A 25,284-nucleotide genomic window follows, 5' to 3' on the forward strand; every position below is an offset into this window, starting at 1 on the left:
AACACAACTTTTGTGGTTTTGTTTTTTAATTCCTTGAACATCACTGGCTCAATATCGTCACTTCTTTGACTAACTAATTGAATTTACAACAGTAAATTATTTTTCTAGTGCAGAATTGCACAAAGGTCATTCATTCATTCATTCATTCATTCATTCATTTTCTTATAGGTTTGTAAATCATAAAAGTTTTGGCCAAAGTAAAAATGCACTATATTGCCCAAAGTATTCACCCGCCCAAATAGTTGAATTCTGGTGTTTCAATAACTTCCATGGCCAACGGTGTGTAACATCCATCACTCTGGCATCCCGAGTGCTTCTGCAAACATTTTTGAAAGAATGGGTCACACTCAGGAGCTCGGTGAATTCCAGCGTGGTACCGTGATAGGATGCCGGTCACTGATAAATAGTCGACAGTCAACGGTTGGTGGTATTAGGGCTGCAATGATTCATTGACTAATTCGAGTAATTCAATTATAAAAACATCCATAAGACAAATTCTTTGCTTCGATGCTTCATTTAATACACGGCTCTGTAGCGTGCCGACGTGTTAAACGCGACTGTTTGACCCACATTTTCGACTGAAAACAGACCTGCATACAAACGTATTTAGGAACAGCATATAAATATCAAAAAGTTTGACATTGAGCGCATACACACACCCCAGAGTTTCAGCAAAAAGACTGTTAAACAGCAGCAGCAGTGATGATGATGGTCTCATAGTTTAACATGGAGCTGAATATTCATTAATGCTCTTAATAACACCGGTGTTTCTTATCCAGTTAACTGATAGAATAATCATTAGATTCATTCATGCAGTCATTAGAGCTCGGCTTAGCGCCTTAGTTCCAGTGAAAGGAACTCTTAATGCTTCAACATACAAGAATTTTGGGCGTTTTCATGCTCCTGACTTTGTAGGAATAGTTTGGGGATGGCCCCTTCCTGTTCCAGTTGTGCACCAGTGCGCAAAGCAAAGTTTTATAAATACACGGATGAGCGACTTTAGCATGGAAGCACTTAACTGGCCTGGACAAAGTGCTCAACTCAACCTGACAAGCTGTGGGATGAGTTAGAGCAGAAACTGCGAGCCAGGTCTTGTCTGACCTTACAAATGCGCTTCTGGAGGAATGGTCAAAAATTCAATCTCAGGTTTGCAGTAGGGCTGGGCCATATCATACCGTTCACGGTAATACCGGTGTAATTTTGGGCAACGATAAGAAAATTAAATATCGCGATAGAATATGGGTAGAACGCGCATGCGTTGTGCCTTTGTTTTCATACGCACATCGTGGAAAAACCACGGTGTATGAGAAGGGCGAAAGCGGATCGTTGAATGGAACGGATGAACCAGAATTGGTTTGTAAAAAAGCTGCAACTTCAGTGGTGTGGAACTGGTTTGGCTTTCGTCCGTCAGATACACAACAAAGCACTATTTTTGGTAGAGCATGCTAGCGGGCCGTCGTTATTACCGTGTTTTTTGGAAAATACGGCACACTTAAAATCAATCCTTTGATTTTTCTGACAATCGACAGTGCCCCTTATAATCCCGTGTGCCTTATGTATGAATTCTGGTTGTGTTTACTGACCTCGAAACGATTTTGTCATACACGACGCTAGAAAATCTGAAATGTTTTTGTACAACTTTGCTAAGCTACAAAGCCGCACCGCTTGATGGATTGTCGGAGCATTACGGCTACCGTAGGCAGGAGCCTCGCGGAGTGATACGTACTGTGCTTCAACATAATATTACCGTGTGTGTGTGAGTGTGAGAGACTTCTTTTTATATTTTGTGGATATTCTACATGGTTATGCTGAGGATATGTCGGCCAATTTCCACTGGAAATGCCTTTTGGTTAAACTGTCAGCGAGGAATTTGCATTTGCACTGTTAGATTTTTTTTATATAACTTTAATGCACATAAAAAAACAGCTGCTTGTTTAAGTGAAAACACATTGATGATTTTTTTTGCACTAATAAAGTTGTGGAGTTGTAAAGTATTTTGTCTAGTGTCAATTATATCGTCAATTATATCGTTATCGCAAATTTTCAAATGTATATCGTGATAAATATTTTTGGTCATATCGCCTGCTCTAGTTTGCAGTACACAACAAGGATATATTTTCTATGTTCAGTCCTGTAGTGGGTTTAGCTGTTTTAGCTGCTGATCTTTGGATCCCATAATTTTTTTTCTTTTTTTTTTGGATGACTGAAATAATGAGGGAAATTGTCTTCCTGTTTTCAGCTGCCATGGGAGCCATCTTTGGAATGACAACATGTCTCAGTGCTCAGGCCCGTGAAGCTCCAGACGACCCGCTGAATTATTTTATCGGCGGCTGTGCCTCGGGGATTTTTTTGGGAGCACGAAGTAAGTATCAGTCCTGACAGATGCGACTAGACAAGAATTCAAAATTTTATTTATTTTTTTCAGGAACACAACAAAAGTTAGTCCTTTTTAAATAAAAAGTGTGATGTGCAATTAACACACCACATTCTTTAGAGCATATTTGTGCTAATGTGCCACAATAATAATCAGCTGTATAACTAAAATGAACTTGGACTGCACTGCAGTGTAATTCTAAATGACATTTTACTTGATCATACTTACTACGTCTGCATAAGTTTCAAACAGTCCTTTTTTGTGTTACTTATTGCTGAGAATCACAGCTGTGGATCTTCTGCACTATTTCTTATAGCACAATGGATTGTGGCCAAAAGAAAAACCCCTTATTGGCCAGTATGAAGAATATATAAATATAAAATTCACAAGAATTTAAAAATATGTTTTCTGTATACTTTCTTTAAATCTTAGAGTAAGTCCCAGTTCTTGGTGTAAACTCCGCTCTGCTGCTTGAGGAAATGCTGCTTAATGAGAAGTTTAGGAATTGCAGTGACTCTTATCATCACTAACAGGTGATGATGGTAGACGGCTTGTTATATGGCTAATTAAATCTGTTCTGAACATTTTTCATTTAAAGTCACAGTGGGGATGGGAACTGATAAGAATTCAGCGATTCTGATTCTAATATCAATATCTCTTATTGATTCCCTTCACGATGCTCATTGGCTCCACTTTGAGTCACCACCATCTCTAAGCAGCTTTTCAAAGACATTAATAATGTGCTGTGTGGTCAAATGTTTGTGCATGTTGGACAACCGATTTCCTTCAGGGGAAAACAAGATCATAGATTCTGTTCAGTAACAGAGAAAATGTCTCTGCAGTTCTACAGTAGCATTTGGTTTGCCTAATTAAAATCATACTGTGTGCTGTGTCTGTGTATCTCCAGCTCACAGTGCTATAACTGGTACATCTGCATGCCTGGGTCTTGGAACACTGGCTTTCTTTACAAAAGTGGGCAAGATGGAGGGATGGAAACTTGCTGGACCACCTAAACTATAAGAGGAAGATGCCCGGAAGATTGTTATATTGTAAAAAATACCTAATGTAATAAAGATTTTTGAAAAGGCCAAAAAAATGTTGGTTCATTTTATTTGATTTCATTTTACATTTGAAAACACTTTTAATTTAACTAGCTGTTGATGTAGAAACTGGAAAAAATGTTCGGCTATAGCTGTGTCATATGGTTCTTATGTTTACAAAGGTTTATGTCCTTTTTTAAAAAATAGCCTGGAAGTAGCCTAGCTCCTAATAATGTCATTTATTTACACATGCCACAAAATGTGCAAAAACATTGTATTTCTGTGTAATTTAGTGTTAAATATTATTGTTAATGACATTAACAAGCATTTTTGTTAGACAGCAGGAAAGTCGGATGGTTGCCAGAATTGATTTATTGAAAATTTGCCAGCAGTGCAATGAAAAAGCAAATCACAGCAACACTGAGTGAAATGCTGCGTACAGTACAAATGCATCACCTTCTAATTTTCTACTTTTCACATATGTTTGTGGATGTTGACAGGAATTTTAACTTTTTCTCAAGTTCAAGACTCATTTCCAGTTTTTGGAAAACAAAACTGATATAGTGCAGACTACAAAAGCATACTTCAGAAGATGGCACTGGTCACTGCAAACTCATAAAACAGGTTTTTCTGGTCGAAAGCTGCAATTCCGCTGTATAAGTAACTATTGTGTCTTTTTTATTTTATTTTTTTATTTTTTTAAATGAAGAAAAAAAAGCAACTTCAATAAAAGTTATGAAATCCAGCACCAACTCCCCACTTTACTGATGCTTAGTTGCAGGTTCTTCAAGTCACATCAGACTTGCTAAGATTAGCATTACCAAGCAGGAAGAGCCATTCCTGAGTCAATTATGCTCAAAGGATATATAAAAGTACAAGATGCTTCCAGACTCCCAAACAATTTTTATTCAGTTAAACATCAGTAGGATGCAAAGGAATAACAAAGTACCATGCAACAGACAGGTTCAAAATATGGGAAGTGGACTAGTTCTTATATGGCACTTTTCTACTCGAGCACTCAAACTCCTCGGGAAAAGCACCAGTTTTCTTGTGTCATAGAGACCATAGGTAATCCCAATTGACCTGTGATAGATACGTATGTCTGTTGTCAAGATATAATAGCTAACCAGTGGAGTTTGACAGTCTCATTAACAAACTTATTAATCATTGACCAGCTGAGTGCACAGATGCACATACCTTTGTCAGGTTCAGAGGAAGGAAAAACAAAACTGTTTCAGTCAGAGGATTCATACATATGAAAAACTGTAAAATAAACGTTGTGTGATCATTGTCTGGGAGAGTGGAATCAACATGTCTACCAGTTTTACAACAGGTAAAAGCTTTTTTGTTTTAATTAAATTTGTTCTTCTATGTACAGAACACTTTATTTAATTGGAAACAAAAATAGTTTTGTATGCAGCTTTGCAGAGCATGAAATGGTCAACGAAAATCAGAGAAGCAGCTTATAACACTTAAAGTCCAGGAGTTTTTTTTATACAGTTAATTTAGCTACTTTCAACCTCTACAGTCTGTCACCACAATAGTTGAATCTTTTCTTTAAAGACCTTTGACCGAGGGTTATTATAAGGTCAATGAAACCAAAGAAAGCTGGAGAAAAGTGGAATAGATTCAAAACGATTACTTTTACCATTTACACTGTCTAAAGTACTGAGACTTCTTCAATAATATCTACCAACATTTTTACACACTGGTTACAGTCAAAGCATAGATTCATACAGTTCATCCACTTAATGGACTGCACTATATCATTTCCCTCAAAAAAGCATATTAATTCATTTTTTAAATGCAGGTATTTTACGTCTGTTTATTTATGTATTTATTCTTTTATTAGGGCTCACAAGCTTTCAAGCACCACAGTGTATCTACTTGTGTAGGAGTGAAAGCTGTCAGACTGGGTTTTTTAAGGATTTGCAAACTGACAAAAAGGCCTTTGTATAGCATAATTTAATACTGAAATACTTTATTCTGTGTACTTATAGGACTTTATCTACAAGCACAACATGGCCAGTTTGCAATTACCAATTAAAAATTTACTTTTACTTTTGATCAGAGGAAGTCAGAGTAGAGGAAACACACACACACACAGGCACCAGACGACAGCTTTGCTTTTGTGCTCAGCTCTCTCTTCAACATGACGGGCACAGCGTCCACACCACTGCAGACGCCACCCCAATCCATCTGTCAATCTCTTGCTTTCCCCTCACTTTTGAGCAAGACTGCAAGATACTCAAGTTCCCGTCTTTTCTGGCTGAGGACCATGGCTTCGGATTTGGAGGCACTAAGTGTCATTGCAATGCTTCACACTTGGCTGCAAACCACTCCGTTGTAAGCTGAAGGCCACCACTTGATGCAGCTAACAGAACCACATCATCTGCAAAAAGCAGAGATGCAATTCTAAGCCAACCAGACTGTAAGCCTTCCACCACCTGGCTCCGTCAAGAAAGTCTGTCCATAAAAATTATGAATCAAATCAGTGACAAAGGGCAGCCCTGGTGGAGTCCAACACCAGCTGGGAATGATCGTGGGGAAGCTGAGAGCTACCACATGGACCTCCCTAGAGAGCAAAGTGAGCATCCCCGACAGGCCTCCCTTGACACCACACCCCAGACCACACCACAGATTGACAAAAGGAAAGAATTAAGGTATTGCAATGGCCCAGGTAAAGTCCAGACCCCAACTCGAAATGCTATGATAAGATCTTAAGAAAGCTGTGCATAAATGAATGCCCACAAACCTCAATGAACTGAAGCACAACACTGTAAAGAACATTGGCCTAAAATTCCTCCGATGTGAGAAGGTGACATAATTAAGGGGCCTGAAAAATAAATTAAAGCCCATACAGGTAAAGAACGTAATTTAACCAAAAGAAACAAATGTACTGAAATTATATTTCATTAACCTTAATTTTGGTTAATTTTTCTTTTTATGTTTTAGCTTCTGTAAGGCACTCTTTTATTTTTATCTTGATAGGTGCTATATAAATAACATTTTGCTTTACTTGCTTTTACTTTACTCACCACACAGAGGTTCTGTTGTCTATTTTATATTCAGATGGCAGCCCCCTGCCCACCACTGCAGCTCCCAGCACAGCTCTCACTATGGGTGCTGCTGACATTGCTATTGTTGTTGTCTACTTTATAATTGTCATGGTGGTTGGAATCTGGGTAAGAAGAGACTGAACTAATTTCATATTTACATTTGAATCAATAAACAGTTTATACCAAAGCTAATTTAAGCTTGATTTGTTTGTTCCTTTATGTGTAAAAAATACAAGAAAGTTCTGTACAAGTCCCTGCTAAACATGTTTATATAGAAAAATAAAATTATTTTTACATATTTTTTCTACATGTTTAATTAACTATAGTCATTATGAGTGCATTTCTCCATTTACTAGAAAATGATTCTTGGATGTTCTACAGAGAGTTCATCCTTGTAAAAAATAAACAGATTTTTTTTGACCCAGCTAATTGAGTTTTCTGATGTAGAAATGTGCAGCATGATTGTAAATGTATTTACTATATTTTGCACCAGATCAATCTTTGGTGTTGTTTTAAAACTGTATTATTCTAATCTTTTCTTTTGTCCTTGCTATAGTCATCAATGCGTGTCAATCGCAGCACTGTTGGGGGGTACTTCTTGGCTGGTCGTTCAGTGACTTGGTGGCCTGTGAGTAAAAAACGATTGACTGTTGTGCATCATATAAAGCTCTTGATTTCAAATCGATTGTCACACGCCTGTGCTATGAGGACCCTGTACGACACACACACAGCCAATGTTCTAATGCAAGGGACTTTCTATTTACAATAAACAACAGACTTAAGTCAAAGTCAAATTTATTTGTATAGCACATTTAAAACAACTGTTGACCAAGGTGCTGTACAATCAAGATAAGCAAAAGAAATAAAAACATAGGGAAACATGCACACGCACATATACACATCCACATTCCAATGTGATAAACGAATGCACCTACTTTTGTATATAAATAAAGACCAGAGCGGTAACAGAGCGCACTTCACAGGGCCCCCCACTCCGATGTGAGCGCTCTGTGACCGCCCTTGCGAGTAAAAACTGCAGCGTGTGTCTCCACTCTCTGACTCTCAGCTGAAGAAGTGTCTTTTAGAATAAATCTCTTGACATCCACCCTGGAGACTGACTGAAGACAAAACTTTGTTAAAATTAAAATAAGAATGAGAAATACTAAATTATAACATTTGATATTTCAAGTTATGGTAGGAATTGTGTTGATTTTCTGTATAAACTAAATATGACTAAAGTGCATTCACAGGCTGTCACTTAAAAATGTTATTATGTAGTTGTAAGTATTTTAAGTAAGTATTCTAAAAGCTTTTGTTGTTATTGTCTATTATCTCTGTTCCACTACAGATTGGAGCCTCTCTGATGTCCAGTAATGTTGGCAGTGGTTTATTTATTGGTCTAGCAGGGACAGGAGCAGCTGGAGGAATCGCTGTTGGGGGATTTGAATGGAACGTAAGAGATGCACACACACACACTCAGACACCCTGTTGGGCACTGCATGCAGGATTTAAAATAACAACATGATCATTCAGTAGTTTCTTTGTAAGGACAATCATTTCATAATCAGTTTGTGATTCAATCGGGTGGCAATGAAGCTAATATGGGAGAAATATGATTTTTTTTCCCTTCTTGTCCCTGGAAGTATTCTCAGTTAAGTATTTTGGATCAACTGAAGGGTTTTCAGAAAACATTTAGGACAACATGATTACAGGGAATTATAGTAGTCCAGCCTTGATATAAGACAGAACAACGATGAAAAACTATGTGTACATGCACCACAGAAATTATTCATTTAACTATTGCTTTTTGTTTCAATGCAACTTTTAAGAGTTGCTCCGAGTATTTCTACATCTTCATTGTGTTGGTTGTAACATTAGATGTTTTGGGGTTTCTTTTTACACCAAAATCAGTTAAATCAGTTAACACTTGTTGACTATGAACAGGTTGTATTCAACTATCTAAATATGCGACTGTCCGAGCTGGATCACTGCAAGACTAAAGATTTAGATATGCTATGTAAATAGGGCGAAAACTCCCAGTAGACGCTTGTTTGGTACTTCTTCATTTATGCTATTTAAAACTTTGCAATGTCCACTTGAAAAAGTGAAAAACATGAACAACTGTTATATTTACTTTTGACAATACGGACAATGGCTCAGTGCAACATTTTGTGTTTCTGTGTGTTTCTGTAGGCATCGTGGGTTCTGGTAGCTCTGGGTTGGATATTTGTCCCCGTTTACATCTCTGCTGAAGTGGTAACAATGCCTGAATACCTGGCCAAACGCTTTGGAGGCCAGAGGATACGCATATACATGTCTGTTCTGTCACTTATTCTCTACATTTTCACCAAAATATCAGTAAGACATTTATTTTTTTTCAAAAATATAAATGATCTTAATATGATACAGTAGCCACATTACCTGTGTGTGTGTGCGTGTGTGTGTGTTTCCCAGACAGACATTTTTTCCGGGGCATTGTTTATCCAGGTGTCATTTGGGTGGAATCTGTATCTGTCTACAGTCATACTGTTGCTGGTGACTGCTGTCTACACTGTGGCAGGTAAAACACAAACACGTTTTGACTGTTTTTAGTATTAATGTTAAAAGTTATGTCAGTGCAAGCTTTCAACAGCATAACTGTTTGCCATCATTTAAAATAAATTACATCAGTTTTTTATCTGATGGGTTTTTCTGGACGAGAACCAATTTTTTTTTATCCCACATGCAGTATCCCAGCAAATTTTGATTTAGTTAGTCTCTTGACCAAAATGTCAAACTTTTTAATCATAATTCTTTTTGGTTTAATCAATTTTTAATCAACAAAATATCACAAGACTATAATATACTATAGCAGGAATGATGCTGATGAGTACCAAACACAACACTGGAGACATTAATCCAAGTGTCTAATCAAAGGGCTTTCTGGAGGTAGTAATGAAGAGAGTCGACTGTCCATGGGATCGTCAGACACTTCTTTTCCACAATATTATACCCACCTGATGTAAACCACAGGGCAGTCAACCCCCCTTCCTGCTAGGGCAAAATGGCCCTCAGGCCTCTGCTCCACAGCACAAAAAGGGAGGGAGAAGTTAAGAGCAGGGGTTTCTCACGTCCCAAGTGGTTCCCCAGATACTGTACCTCCCTCCGTCCAGCCGCACACTTCTTTGTGTTGGCCATGTGCTTCACCTGCCTCAGGAAATCCAGGACCGCAACCACTGAATATGCTCCGCCCAGGTGTTGCTATGGATGATGATGTGTTCCAGATAGGCGTCAGTATACAAAGTGTGCGGTTGCAGTACTCGGTTCATGAGGCGCTGCAAAGTGCCTATTTTTTCCTGGATGCTGCAGACAAGGCAATCTGCCAGTAGCCCATGGTCACATTCAGTGTTGTGAAAAAATGAGCTGTGCCTAACCAGTCCAGTAGTTTGGTAGTTTCCGGCGCATGGGAAAAGCAGACGTGGGGTCACCCAGCAGCCACGGTGCAGAAGCCACAGGGGGCTGCAGTGACGATCCCGCAGGCATGGAGACAAACAAAAATGGACACTGTACACACACTGACACTCGCCAAACATACTCTATACCCCAGGTCCTGGCACCATTGCCCCCAGAGGGGCAATCCGCCCCAAGACCCAGGAGAAGTTACCCTTTTCCCTGGGGTGGGGACAGTCCTGCAGCAGCAGGGAGGCCCAGCATCCCAGACCCCAAACAGATGGCCAACTCCTCCTCCCAGCCCCCTGCCCCGATGGCGGAGAGAACGGGAGTGTGAAGACCCCATACCTCTCCCTCTCTCTAATGTGTAGTGTTGCTGCGTGTTGTTCTAAAGTGCTTTTAAAACATGGGAGGGGCATGATGCTTTCTGCCAGAGAGCAGCAGGTGACACCACGGCCCAGGAACCCTCAGTGTCTACATGCATTTAAATTGAGAGGTGGGCACCAGAGGTGAGGTTGAATACACAGACCATCCTCTGGACGCCGTATAGCACGCCCACCCCCAAGGCCCTATATGTATGTGTTATGAGAGTGTGAGTAATGTGGATGTCTATGTTGTGGAATAAAAATGAGGCACAGGAGGCCAGAAGGTGACAGAGGAGGAATCCCTCCCCTGCACCTTGGTGACACACCTGTACCCCAAGACACTGCATGTGTGGGTGGGTGTGATGGAGGCTGTTTCCCTCTGTTACTAACATTCAGGAAGTCCAGCAGCCAGTTACACATGGGGGTGCTAATACCCAGGGAGCTGAGTTTCCTCACCAGCTGCTGGAGAACAATTGTATTAAATGCTAACTTAAAGTCAACAAGGGGTGACGATGAAACATTGTCATCTACTGTTTTTCAAAGTGTCTGTAATTATGATTTTAAGGGAAATGAAAATGTTACCATGTTTGTTCAGTGCTCAGAGTGCAGTTTGTATTTAGTAACTCACTGTGACAGGAATGATGGACCCGACCACATATTTTGCTCTTTACACACTTCTTTATTCCTGGTTGCTGCTCTCCCACACAACAACAACAACAGCAACATCAACCTCAGGTCCTGGCACATTTGACATAGGGTGATGAGCTGATCGAGCTCAGGTGTGTCAGCCTCCCCCACAGCCGCGCCACAAACCACACCCCGCCACACTCACCTAGTTCAACTGTTTTTGAAATAAGAATTTGCTAAATTATTTATGTTGAAAACGGTCTAAATAACACTATTACCCTGACACAGACAATCTGACAATAATATAAAAATCTGTATTTATGTAGGTGGTTTGGCAGCTGTGATCTACACTGATGCTCTCCAGACTTTGATCATGGTTGGAGGAGCTTTTGCCTTAATGTTCATAGGTATGGTACACAGACTTATACAGATACACAAACACAATCATGGGTTCTTAATTACACGACTTACATAGTACTGAAAGTTTGGATTAAAAGGTGTTATTGGCCGAAATGTTTCAAGTTAAGTATCAATCAAAAAATAGAAAACTGTTTCTTTGCATCCAGTTATCCTCACTGAAGGCTTCCACATCTACATGTCATAATATTTATTAGTTAATAAGTGAAGTTATAAAATTGTAAAAGTCATTGTACATTTTCCAGCATTCTCCAAGGTGGGCTGGTATGAGGGCCTTATGGATCGTTACATGTCAAGTATTCCCAATGTGACTGTTCCCAACACCACCTGCCACTTACCCCGTAGTGATGCTTTCCACATGTTCAGAGACCCTGTAACAGGGGATTTACCCTGGCCAGGTCTACTGTTTGGGCTCACCGTACTGGCTACATGGGTCTGGTGCACAGATCAGGTGATTTGATCTACACTAAAATTCAGCATGGTGTAGTAATGTTATTGTAGCGGCACACTGCTGTGGGAATGATCCTGGAGGTGGCGGTCTCAAAAACTGATAACATTCGTCTCTGTGAGTCTAAAAAATATGTCCCAATACAAATAAATAATGCAACTGATTTTAATTCCTCAAAACACACCTTGAACTCTTTATAACATTCTTCCTTCTCAGGTTTGAATGTAAATGACAAAAGGCAGCATTTGCATACTTGGCCAAAAATGAGTATTACCTGCTATAGCCAAGGTAATGCCATCCAGAGTCTCTGGAGCAGCATATCTCTAGTTAGAGATATGCTGCTAAGATATTTAGGGCAACCTCAGTTTTAACAGTTTTAATTTCTAACAAGTCAGTGTACTCTTAATGCCAGTCCCAAGCTCAGATAAATGGGAACAGTTGGAGAAGAAGGGCATTAGGCATAAAAACATGGCCAAATAAAACACGCAGAACATCTATAATGAAATTTCTATGCTGGATTGGTTGTGGCCCAGGTTAACAATGTCTGCCAACAGGGTGCCAGTGGAAACTGTGCTACTGTTGGCCAAAAGAAAGAGGTGAAGTGGAAGAGGCAGCATGAGTAAAGAAAAGTCACAGATGTGGAAGTGAGAGTAGAAACTATAAATTCAGGGACTATAGAATAGAATAGCCCTTTATTGTCATTGTACATGTACAAGAAAATTGTGGGTGCTCCACACCAACTGCACCACAATAGAATATAAATAGTAGACAGGAGGAATAAATAGCAAATAGTAAATATATATCATCAAGAGGGATATATACAAAAGAAGAGAAATCTATAAAAAGAAATAAGAGAAAGGCACACATTAGAGAACAAAATAATTGCAAAGTGCTCAAAAGTGGTGCAAAGAAAAGACTTGCTCTGAGTATAGATTCAGGCTGGTTTGTGAGGAAATCTTTGCCTGTACTTCACTCGTCTTCCAAAGTTTTGGGTTAGGAAAAACTAGCTGGAGGCGAGCATCATCTGGTTATGTTTTAACAACTTTTGAGGGGTTTATTTACTGAGTGGGGTGTAGGCAGAGGAAAGAGTACAAGGAGACTTGGTGGTGGAATGAGGAAGTAAAGCAAAGTATTCAAAGGAAGAAGTTACCAAAGAAAAAGTTGGATAGGCAGATGAAGAAATTCGGCATACCGCACAAAGAAATGCTTATAAGGAGTTGTATGTGAGGTGGGATACTAAGGAAGAAGGAAAGGACTTGTATCCGTTGGGTAGCCAAAGAGACTGAGCTGGAGCAGACATGTAAACGGTTTCATTAATTAAGGATAGAGATGGAAACAAGTGAACAGAGTTTTTTGAGGAAGAAGGAGTACTTTGACGAGCTGATGTAGACAATGAGAGAGAGAGGATCACAGTCATTTTGTCCCTGTGTTACAACACTAAATATGAAACACCCCCTCCCTTTTTTAACATTAAAAATTTCAGTGAATTGCATTACTTATTTGAATTCAAACATATTTTTTAGACTCAAAAAGTTATTTGTTATCCGTTTTTTGCGACTATCACCTCTATTGATCATTCTCACAGTAATTTGGCGATGAAATATTCTTACTGCATAACGCTGTTTTACTTCTCATTGCATCACTTCCAAACCTATGCTGCTTTTCTACAAAACGTAATTACTTCTGATCGGAGAGATGAGAATCTCTCCAGTACATCTTCATCTCAATTGTGTCAAGTGTCATTGTCCATTAGTTTTTGTTCAGTTATCATTTTGTTTATGTCAGGGAAAAAAGATCATCTACAAAGACTATGACAAGAATTATTGGTCAATACAATTAACAGTGTTTAACTGTATTGTAATGTCATTTTTGAGACAGTGTTGACACTTCACAAACCAGAAACCACAGCAACATTTCAGAAAATGCTATAACGAAAAACAAAACACAACAAGAATATACAAAAGTACATTATCTGAACTACAGTTAAGATACAGGGATGCATACACCTGTAAAGGCCAGCTTGCCAATAGTTACTCTTAATCATTAACCAACATTAATAAAAATGAGAACTGATTCATATAATCATGTCTGTGTTCTCTACTAGCCTTATATAACTGGGCAATGACAGATAACCCACAAGCTAGGCAGCTGAAAATCACATTTCCCCTTCTGAATGTGATAGACTTTCACTAAACTTTTCAACAGCTTGCTAATGTTACCAGCTTTATGAGACCTGATGCATTTGTGAGGTTTGCACGCACTGACTGTAGAAGTGTAATCACATTTTTGAGTCTTTAGTTCTCTACTATTATCATTAAAACTAGAATCTGTGTGCACACACACTTGCATATTTTAATACAGTATTTATTACTATTACTCATATTTGTGTTACTTATTGTGTATAAATAATATAGAAGGTTTGCAAATGTAAAGTTGAACATTACAAAAGTACAAAATGTGTAATGCAATGATGGATAAAAATGATTATATGTTTATGCTGGTGTGTGTTTTTTCTTCAGGTTATAGTCCAAAGGTCTCTGTCAGCCAAATCTTTGTCTCATGCTAAAGCAGGCAGCGTGTTGGGTGGCTATCTCAAACTGCTCCCTATGTTCTTCGTTGTGATGCCAGGAATGATAAGTCAAGCACTATTCCCAAGTCAGTAGTATACCTCTCAAAGTGGGAATGTTATGTGACATGTTTTTTAATATTGTTTTATATGCATACTTATATAATACCATTTTGATTACCTTGATATTATTATATATATTATAACAGATGATGCATCTCTTATTATTGTTGTTATTGGTTTAAAGAGATTGTTTGCAACTCCTTTTTCAACAAACCTACACTATGACACCATTCTAAGCAGGTCTCCACTTAACTTTACGTTGGAAAAATTATCACATTTTTACATTTGTTGACACTTTCAATTCATGTTAATGGAGTGGGTAATTGTAGGTAACACATGTGTGGTGTTTTGTCTCATTTAATATAAACGAAATTGTTATTTGTTTCAGCCCCACCTTTGTTTTCTTCTTTATTTGTAGATGAGGTTGGTTGTGTGGATCCAGATATCTGTCAAAGTGTGTGTGGTGCTTCAGTTGGTTGCTCTAACATTGCTTACCCTAAACTTGTAATAGAGCTAATGCCTGTGGGTAAGACACACACATACACACACACTCATTTTGATATCTTAGTGAAGACATCTAAAAATCGAACTGACATAATGCTTTCCCTACCTGCTTACCCTAACTCTAACTATCAAAAAGGAATGCTTAACCCTAACCCTTAGCCTAAACCTTACCATAACCTAATAGTAACCCTGACACTAAGAACATATTTTAAAATTTCAAAACCGTGAGGACAGGCACTTTCCTCACAAGTGACTGTTGGTCCCCACAAGTATAGTAACACACACACACACACACCTACCTATCTACCTATCTATCTATCTATGTATGGCACAAGAAGTAAGAACATTTTTGTTTGCTCAGTTATATCTGTGTTTTAACAATGCCTCTTGGCAAGAAATCTTAAACTGTTGAAATTGTGTTTATTTCCCCTTAAATGGTGCCACAATTGTAGGGAGAATGTATTTATGGATTGAGCAGTAGAATCAAACCCAATCTTCTCTGTCAATACTAAACAGCTTATTCTGCTATTGACTCTTCTTTTGAGCTTCTGGTACCCAAGTTGCTGACAATCAGGTGTGCGACTGGTGCCTGATTAAAAGCAACTGTAAGCAGGGACCCTGCTACAGCACTCAGCATGTCACATTTGACTAATCTCAATAGGGACCGTACCAACCTGGAGCTGGTCTTCCATAGAACCAAGTTCAATTCGATTTATTTCAATTCTTTTTAAATAGCACCAAATCACATCAGCAGTCACCTGCATGCTCTTCATTATTTGGAATGAGCCCCCAGAACCATCTCTAAATTGAAGGCCAAGTTTCATGTAACGGGCGATGTCAGCTACAGGCCACATCCCAAGAAGATGGCACAACAGGAAGACAGTTTCCTCACCCTGTCAGTAGTAGACAGTCTTTTACAGATTTGCAGTCAAGGTTTACAGAACAATATGGCTGATGGCTCTTTACTGAGATAATCCAGAACAGATCTTGATGCCTTGATGTTCTCAGAGATAAACACATGCATTAAGAGAGTTTATAAAAATCTATGTTCTTTTTCCATGGCAACAACTGACAATAAGCAGATTTTATAAAATGATGTGCCATCATTTTTTTCTTCTTCACAGGACTTCGTGGTCTGATGTTGGCAGTGATGTTAGCTGCTCTTATGTCATCCCTGACTTCCATTTTTAATAGCAGCTCTACTCTGTTTACACTGGACCTCTACCACAAAGCCAGGCCTAAAGCTTCTGAGTTGGAACTTATGATAGTTGGAAGGTAAGATTGACAAGAATACCTAATATGCTTTGGAAAACCAATACAAAACTCAGATGTTCTACAACATTAATACCAAAGCTATACTTACCCTAAATACAGTTTTCAATTGAGCAAATTAGTAACATGAGGTTGAAGAGCCCAGAGGCCAGAATTGGTATGTGGACCTACAAACAGATTCAAATACAGGAAGCAAAAGTAAGATGTTCTCACAAATTTTATTGAGCAACAGAGTGTAAAACTAAGGCACAGGGAATGAATGGGCGTGGAATCTGGACATGGGGGATGGTGAGACAGATGGAGTCTATGGCTTACTTGACTAGTGGAGTGGCAGTGGCAGTGGGGGAGGTAGTGTTGGCCGGGTGAGTGTCCGATAAAGTGGAGTGGAGTGAGTCCAACCTGAATGACCCAGAGATGCAGAGCTATGAATGTAGGAGAGCAGGTTGGTGGTGAATAGTGAGTCTGTGTGAGAGAGGCTGTGAGTGGAGTCCTAGAGAAGGTGACCAACATCCAGGGTGGTATGCGTTCTGCAGGCAATGGAAGAGGTGATCCAAGAGGCTATTGAGGGCACAAGAGAACAAGGTAAGTTTACAAAGAACTAAGCACTAGAGACAAAGGCGTCCTGCCACTAACATGTGGTTAGTCTACGAACTGGCGAAGAACAGATGTCGGGGCTGGTCTTAAATACTGCCTTAGATTAGCCTGAATCTCCAACAGGTGCAAGTAGCAGATGTACTCACCAGGGCTCTGCCCAGAGGAGGACACACAGGGACACCATGGAAAAATCCAGACGACTCACCTGGACCATTACAGTAGTATTAATCAGAGCCAGACTGGGTTTGGCTCCAAGGGCTGAACAGAATGTTTTCAAAACCTGGGAGGTGAACTGTGGTCCTCTGTCTGACACGATCTCAGTCAGGATGTCGTACAGGCTAAACACATGATCCACCAGGATGTTAGCCGTCTGGGATGCTGTGGGAAGTTTTTTTTTAGGGCGATGAAGTGCTCGGATTTGGAGAACCTGTCAACATCAGTCAAAATGGTCGACTTCCTGGAGGAAACAGGCAGGCCGCTAACAAAACCTAAAGCAATGTGGGATCAAGGCTGACTGGGAATGGACGATTGGTTGAAGCCGAACTGAAGGACGTTGAGTTTTATTTTTGTTCCGTGCAAAGATGGTGCATGCGGCCGAATAATCCCGGACATCCTTATCTAAAATCTCCCAACAGAAATGTCTTTTAAGTAATGAAGTGGTCGTACCTCTCCAGGACAGGAAAACCAGGTGGTGTGGATACAGTCCAGAATCACCCAATGTAACGATGATTAGCTGGTCTCGAGCTTGGATCTGGCTCTGACACAAGAGCTTGGCTAATGGCCTCCTCCACATCCCAAGTAATGTAACCAATCTTACAGGTGGGCAGAAGTATAGTTGCAATCTCAGAGATGTCAACCTCAACTATGAATGGTTTAGTGTCTAGGTGAATTAGGACTGGTGCTGATGTAAACAGATACTTCAATTTGGTGAAGGCGGCTTCAGCCTCAGGGGACCAGATGAACGGGACTTCAGTGGATGTGAGCTGTGTAAGAGGTGCTGCTACCTGACTACAGTTGCAGATGAAGTGGTGATAGAAGTTGGAAAAGCCGAGAAACTGTTGAAGATATTTATGTTAGGTAGGTGTTGGCCACTCCTTAACTGATTGAACCTTTGCTGGGTCAGTCTTCATCTCCTGCCAGAATGTATCCAGATGTTTAGTAAAATCCACATTTCTCAGCCTTGACATATAACCTGTTTTCCAAGAGATGTTGGAGGACTGCACGAATGTGAACTTGATGCTCCTGAAGGAATTTGGAGAATATTAGTATGTTATCAAGATAGACGAAAATATTCAGAAAATCTCTGCGAACATCATTCACCAGTGCCTGAAAGACAGCAGGGGCATTAGTAAGACCAAACAGCATCACCAGATTTTCAAAATGACCTAGAGAGTATTAAATGTGGTATTCCAATCATGCTGCTTTTTTGTTTTACTTTATTCTTTTTTATGTAATCCTGCACATAGACATAGACAGGTGAAATGTGGATAAGGTAGGATCTAGGGAAGTTTGCATGTTGGGGTAATGTTCTCGTTGATGGCATCTGGTCGTGATCTTTTGTTTAGTAAGCATGCTATTTGTTTTGGGTAAGTTTGTTACGTGAGTGCATTCAGGGAAGTGGTGCAATCACCAAGACTCCACCCACTTCCACAGGTATGAAGACCAAAAAACTGTGTTTTTTCTGCTCTTCTTCACCTGATCCCAGCTGTGAGTGAACCATTTGAATGTGTGATCGTGGACTGTGTGGGCCCATTGCCTAAAGACAAAACTGGACATTAATTTCTGCTAATGTTAAAGTGTGCTGCTACACGTTTCCCAGAAGCTGGTCCATTCAGGAGGATCTCCGCACCTCTGGTCATTATTACCTTAACAAAGTTTTTTACTACCTTTTGGAGCTCAGGAATCAAACATATAGTGGCTAATGCTTATCATCCTCAGTATCAAGGAGCTCTAGAGCAGTGGCACCAAACCCTTGGATCAAAGTTACAGAAATACTGCTTAAACACAAGTAAATACTTGGATGAGGAAGTGCCAATGGTTGTGTTTGCCATACAGGAATCACTTTTTGGACACAGTCTGGGGGCATAATCAAAACTGATGTTCTGGATTATGTTTCAAAGTTTAGAGAACACTTGCACACAGCCCTTTTAGTTGCAGGCCCTATCATCTGCCCAGGCCTCAATGTAACATCGGTATGATAAGACAGCAGTGTCCTAGCAGCGGTGTCCTAGTCCTTAATGTCACCTGGCAAGAAGGCTCGTTTCTCAGGACCTTAGGTGGTCAAAAAGAAGGTATGTGAACCTGATTATGAGGTTAAAGACCCCTGACTGGAAGCAACAAACCCATGTACCACAGCAGAGATGACATTTCCTCAGATGTTGCAAAACCGCTCGTTGTACCTTTGGCAACTGTATCAGCTGGTGACCCTGAGACCTCTCCAGTTCCCATCTCTTCCCTCATCTTTAAGGAGTTTAAGTTAAGTTTTCATGTTTCCGCTGTAGAGTGCTCTGAGTATGCAATGGATCTGAAACTGTTTAAATCTTCATTTTTATATTATCATCAGTTAAAATTTCAAAGGACAACATTTGATTTCTAGATAATTGTGCTATCAATAGTAACTCTGGGCCCCTGTGGAGTCGGACTAAAATAGGATTAAAAAAAGAAAACTAAGGAATCATTTAAACATGTAGACTCCAAAAGTAACACAGGTACGTAGCATCGCTACTTAACTAGCAACGAATTAACAAAAGGGATTACAGAGTGACGTTAGATGTTCTATAGAACTATAAGATGTTAAGATGTGTCTTGTTAATTATAGTGATGTGGTTGTATTTTCTGTTGATTTAATGAACTGTCAGTCACAGTTTTAGCAGCAGAGCTGAAGGAGTCAGACTATGTAAAAAAGTGTACTGCGCCGACTCTGGCTCCAAAAGTGCAGCATGGCAGCTCCTGCAAACAGGAAATCTTGACTATCTTATCTATATCTTCCATCTTTTCTACAGTCATTGCTGGGGCTAGGTTAATCGAAAATTTTAAGTTGCCCTTTGGTGTGAATGGAAGTCAAATGGTTGTTTGTCTCTCTGTGTTAGCCCTGCACCAGACTGGCAATATGTCCAAGGTATACCACGCTGCTCGTCCTATAGTAGCTGGGATAGGCTCCAGCCCTCCATGACCCTGATAAGGATAAGAAGTAGACAATAAATGGATGGATGAATAGATGGATGGATAATAACAATAATGCGTGTGTTTTCAGGGTGTTCATCCTCGTCTTGGTGTGTCTTAGTCTGCTGTGGATTCCTGTTGTCCAGACAGCCAATAGTGGACAGCTGTTTGACTATATTCAGTCAGTGACCAGCTTTTTAGCACCTCCCATTACTGCTCTATTCCTAATGGCTATCTTTTGGCCACGAGCCAACGAGCAGGTATGTCTGCCTCTTCAGATTCAATCCAATTCAACTGTATTGGTCCCTGTGTCATTCTATCCCTTGCATCCTCTTATGTTAAACCAGCTGACACCTTCACTACATTCACAAATGTCCTCTGAAGTCTTCCTCTTTTCCTCCTGCCTGGCAGCTCCATATTCAGCATCCTTTATCCAACATATCCACTATTCCAACTCTACATATCTCAACTCTAGCTTTGTCTCCAAACTGCTAAACATTTGATGTACTCATTTTCTAATCTTATCTATCCTAATCTTGTGATTGGAAGAGGACGTGTAGGATGGCTTTCATGTGCAAATCCATCCTCAGACTACTCTCCAGTGTGTGTGTGTGTGTGTGTGTGTGCCATTCTCTAGTCTTGAGATTCTTGCAAGTTGATATATAGAGATATGTCCTGTCTCCTCTTAATTTCATTTAGAGCTCTTTCGTTTTTTTAGTGCAGTCACTGTTGACGTTTCCTGACGCTGTTACGATGATACCAAGGTTCGGGCCATGGCTGGGAGCTGCATTTCAGCCAGTGGTGTTTGAGATTTTTGAAAGTATCTGATTAACAGCAGCTTCATATTTCAGCATGACAATGACCCCAAAAATACAGCCAATACAGTGAAAACATACTGGATAGAAAAATACACAATAGAACACCACCAGTCGTTGACTGGGCCTCTCAAATCTTCAACATTACTAAAGCAGTATGAAATCACTTTGACAGAGAATTTAAAAGAAAATAATAGATATGTAAACACAATTTTAAAAACAAGCAGAAACCTTAATAACTTGGGTTTTTTTTTTCTTTGCCAGTTCCAAATTATTCAGCATCTAACGCGTTGTGTATGTCCTCTGTCTCAGGGTGCATTCTGGGGTCTGATGGCTGGACTAGTGATAGGACTGATCCGAATGGTTCTGGAGTTCTCCTATTCACCTCCTTCCTGTGGTCAGCCTGATCACCGGCCTGCAGTCCTAGCTGATGTCCACTACTTGTACTTTGCTCTCATCCTGTTGGCTCTCACATGCCTCATCATTGTTGCTGTAAGCCTGGCCACTGCCCCAATACCTAAAGAAAATGTAAGGAAAATTCCTTATATTATGATATTTTATTTATATTCTGATCTCTGGAGTGGTAATCAGAAGGTGTCTACTGAACAATATCCAGGGTTCATATAACATATGATTCCTGCTGCAAAACAAACGAAAGAAAGAAATGCAAAGGGAAAGTGTAACCAAGTTGCAGTTAAGAAATTCATTTTGATTATGTGGATTTCAACCTTCTTTTGACTGCTTCCTTTAGGGGTCACCAAAACAGATAAACTATTGAACCCTTGAGGATTCTTAATCTACAGAAATTGAAGTTGTGAGATTTTAATACATTTAAGGCTGGGGCAACCGTGGCTCAGGGGGTTGGGAATCGCATCTGTAACCGGAAGGCCGCCGGTTCGATCCCTGGGCTCTCTGTCCTGGTCGTTGTGTACTTGGGCAAGACACTTTACCCTACCGCCTACTGGTGTTGGCCAGAGGGGCCGATGGTGCGATATGGCAGCCTCGCTTCTGTCAGTCTGCCCCAGGGCAGCTGTGGCTACAACTGTAGCTGCCTCCACCAGTGTGTGAATGTGAGAGTGAATGAATAGTGGTATTGTAAAGCGCTTTGGGTGCCTTGAAAAGCGCTATATAAATCCAATCCATTATTATTATTGTTCATCACTGGAATCATCATGGGTTACTTTAAACATACAGACCTGAAAAAAATACTTGATCAGGTCTATACAAATACACTGACAGTATATAAGGCGCATACACCTGCGCACCTCAGACTATCAGATCATATCCCTCTCATTCTGATCCCAATGTATACACTGTGGGTGCGCATTGAAAGAACTGCAGTCAAAACAGCGCAAGACTATTTTGATCAAAGAAACTGGGAATTGTTTGCAGGTGAGAGTTATGTGGAAAACTGTGTCTGTTCAGTTTAGGGGTACATAGAGTTTTGTACTGAAAACAATACAACAAAAAGAACAATAAATCTATTTCCTCATTGAAAAGCCATGGTTGAACAGTAATTTTAGGGCTCTACTTAAAAAAAGGCATGCAGCCTTCAGGACAGGGGACAGACGAACCTACAGCACAGGAGAAACTCCAGAGAAGCATCAGGGAAGCAAAGCAAACCATAGAAAATGACAATCCCAGCGGTATGTCGAAGAGCTTTAAGGTACTGATGGACTACAAGACCATCAGAATGCTGCCAGACGATGACGATGCTACACTGCTTGATATCTTGAACAGGTTCTTTCCCTGTTTTGACACCAGGAGAGGAGGGGAATGACTGGTCATTTAGCCAAGTAGACAATACACACTTGTCCTTCAACAGCATCAGATGAGGACTGTGTTAAAAGGCATCAACATCCACAAAGCAACTGGTCAAATATCCTTGGACAAGATATTAACCCTAAGTTGCTCTCCAGTGTGTGTGAATGTTAAATAGAAAGCACTCGTGTAGAAAGAGCATAGAAAAAAGTGCTCATGTGTAGTGAGCATGAGCATATAGTGAGGTTGGGGAGTAGCCAACTAAGTGGTGTAAGGAAAATGATCTAATCTTGAACACATCAAAATCAAGGGGATTGACTTCAGGAGGTCGAGGGTCAAGAAACTACATCTCTGGTGAAATAGTGGCGATTGTGGAGAACCGTAAGTAGCTGGGAGTCACCTTCTCTGCACAGCTGACTTGGTTTACAAGAGAATCTTCTTTCCTAGAAAGTTGAAGGAGGCCAGAAGCTCGTGCTGAAGTTCTACGGGAGTATATACTGATGACTCATGCAACAGTGTGGTATGCCAGCTGTTCTGCTGGTGAAACGAAAGAGCTGCACAGAGTGGTGCAGACAGCAAAGTGCATTACTGGGATGGAGTCAAGGAGGCTGACGGTATCAGCAAAGACAGTACACTCCTGGGATATTCTCAGTTTGAACCGCTTCCATCTGGCAAACAGTTCATTGTTTCCATCTAGAGTGGTAGCTTCCACTACACTACCACTGTAAAGATGGCACAGAAATACTCAGACATTTCAGTACAAACAAAACATAATTGGCTCGACACAACCTTATACAGTCGTGTATAATGCTGCTATTTTACTTCTCTGTTGATGCTGCTTAAGTTTGCTACTAACTTTATTTTTATCTCTTAAATTTGCTTCTAAGTTTAAGTTGTTTTGGTTTTTTACTTGTATTGTTTTGTCCTAAGAGAGAAAGCCAAACCAAATTGAATTGTACTATGTATAATTAAATTGAAATCATTCATGTATTTGATCATTAGTAATCTGTAATAACTGTTTTTCATTTGTCGTCTCTTTTCATGTGTAGCTGCATAGGCTGACCTGGTGGTCCAGACATAGTCTTGAACCGCGGATGGATCTCTCAAGTCTTCAGATCACCTCTGACCAAGTGGACTCTAACCTCAGCTCAGAGTCTGACCGATTGCAAGAATCCACTTGGAAGAAAGTTGTTCTGTGGCTTTGTGGTTTGTCTAGTTCACGCTCCGAGTCGGCAGCTCCAGTGATTCAAAGCAGTGAACGAAACTTCCTCCAGGAGAAGTCACTCTGGAGAATAGTCTGCAATGTTAACGCCCTGCTACTGCTGGTTGTTAACGTGTTTCTCTGGGGATACTTTGCTTAATGTGGTCATGAAATCTTGAACATGTTGTTGTTTTTCTTACTTCTTACTCTTCTTAATAACTTTACTTTTCTAAACTATTCAGGAAAGAAGTGGGACAGAAAAAGGATTCTCAGATATGAAACAATGAACTAATTATTCTCTATTGTATACTGTATACTGTATACAGGCGAGAGAGATAAGATTGACATCCAGTTAGCTCATTAACTGCCTTTGTTAGCAAACAATGTACAGCTCAATCTGCTCAACTTGAAAAAATAAAATAGCCCTTTATTGTGATTGTTCATGTACAACAAAATTATGACATGAGTACAAGTGCATCTGACAGGTACAGTTAGGAAGTAGTGCAAAGGACTTGTCTGAGTATAGAGTCTGTATGTGAGTGTAGGTTTTTTGCCACTGTTCTGGTAGACGTTGATCTTGGTTTCATCTGTCCAAAGAATGTTTTTCTCGAACTGGCTTTGTTTTATATTTGTTGTTGTTGTTGTTTCTTTTTTAGCAAAGTCCAGTCTCGCCCTTCTATTCTTGAGGTTTATGAATGGCTTGCACCTTGCAGTGAACATTCTGTATTAATTTTCAGTCTTCTTCTTTTATATTCTCATTTTCTCATTTATCCAGTATATCTACCATGCCTTTTATGCACTTCTGGACTTTTTCTGCTCTTCTGTTAAAACTATCTCAGCCATGCCACTCTAACTTTGTCCTTCAAACAAATGTAATCCAGTCTCCACCCTGAACTGACCTGAAACCCACCGGTCACTCCTACTGCACACCTCACCAGTGTTTCACTGTTCTCATACATGTTCTGCACTAGTCTTTCTCTATATCCACAATGACACTGGCTGTCTTTCGTCCAGTTTGCCACCCCTCACAACATGGTGATGGCCGTCCATCCATGAGACTAGTTCTGTTGGAGGTTTCTTCCTGTTAAAAGGGATTTTTTTCTTCCAACTGTTGCCAAAACACTTGCTTATAAGGGGGTTATAGGATTGTTAGGGTTTTTCTATTTTCTTTGTATTATTGTAAGGTGTTTACCTTACAATATAAAGCCCCTTGAGGAAACTGTTGTTGTGACTTGGCACTATATAAATAAAACTGAATTGAACTCCCTTTGTCTGTTTGTCTGCAACCTCAGCAGATCAAAGGGAAATTAATTTGATCGCTGGTGTTGTTCTGTGTTCTCACAGCTACAGTTAAACTCTCAAGATCAGAAATTAGTACAAACATTTTATATATTTTCTAAATAAACAAATTATTACATGCACATTCCTGTGACAACGCAACAGTTTGCTTCACTTAAAAGTAAGGCAAACTGTTGCATTCCTTTTGCAGTGCAGAGTTAAGCTGCACATATAAAATGCATACCCCCAGCAGAGAATCTATATTGTGCCATTATCACCAGCAGGAGGTGACACTAGTGTTAGGTCTCT

At 40.0% G+C, this 25,284-nt stretch overlaps 2 protein-coding genes across 2 annotated transcripts in view; both read left to right on the top strand.

The window, feature by feature from the left end:
• The window catches only part of ndufa11 (NADH:ubiquinone oxidoreductase subunit A11), a 6,465-nt gene extending 2,995 nt beyond the window's left edge, over window positions 1-3,470 (top strand). The window contains exons 2-3 of the mRNA XM_005734310.2: window positions 2,180-2,362; window positions 3,282-3,470. Of these exons, the coding sequence (XP_005734367.1) occupies window positions 2,180-2,362; window positions 3,282-3,394 (296 nt within the window). The 3' untranslated portion in view covers window positions 3,395-3,470. The remainder of the gene's footprint in view (window positions 1-2,179; window positions 2,363-3,281) is intronic.
• Window positions 3,471-6,566: 3,096 nt separating this feature from the next.
• On the top strand, window positions 6,567-24,312 carry LOC102195608 (sodium/glucose cotransporter 4). The gene is made up of 13 exons (XM_005734229.2): window positions 6,567-6,599; window positions 7,030-7,101; window positions 7,822-7,926; window positions 8,667-8,831; window positions 8,928-9,033; window positions 11,221-11,301; window positions 11,557-11,762; window positions 14,279-14,414; window positions 14,807-14,914; window positions 16,017-16,167; window positions 20,012-20,180; window positions 21,048-21,263; window positions 23,546-24,312. The coding sequence occupies exons 1-13, from the start codon at window positions 6,582-6,584 to the stop codon at window positions 23,855-23,857; spliced, it is 1,845 nt and encodes a 614-aa protein (XP_005734286.1). The 5' UTR covers window positions 6,567-6,581; the 3' UTR covers window positions 23,858-24,312.
• Window positions 24,313-25,284: the final 972 nt, after the last annotated feature.

The sequence above is a fragment of the Pundamilia nyererei genome, unplaced genomic scaffold (genome assembly GCF_000239375.1).
Source record: "Pundamilia nyererei isolate P.nyererei 1_Seehausen unplaced genomic scaffold, PunNye1.0 scaffold00057, whole genome shotgun sequence".
NCBI lineage: Eukaryota > Metazoa > Chordata > Actinopteri > Cichliformes > Cichlidae > Pundamilia > Pundamilia nyererei.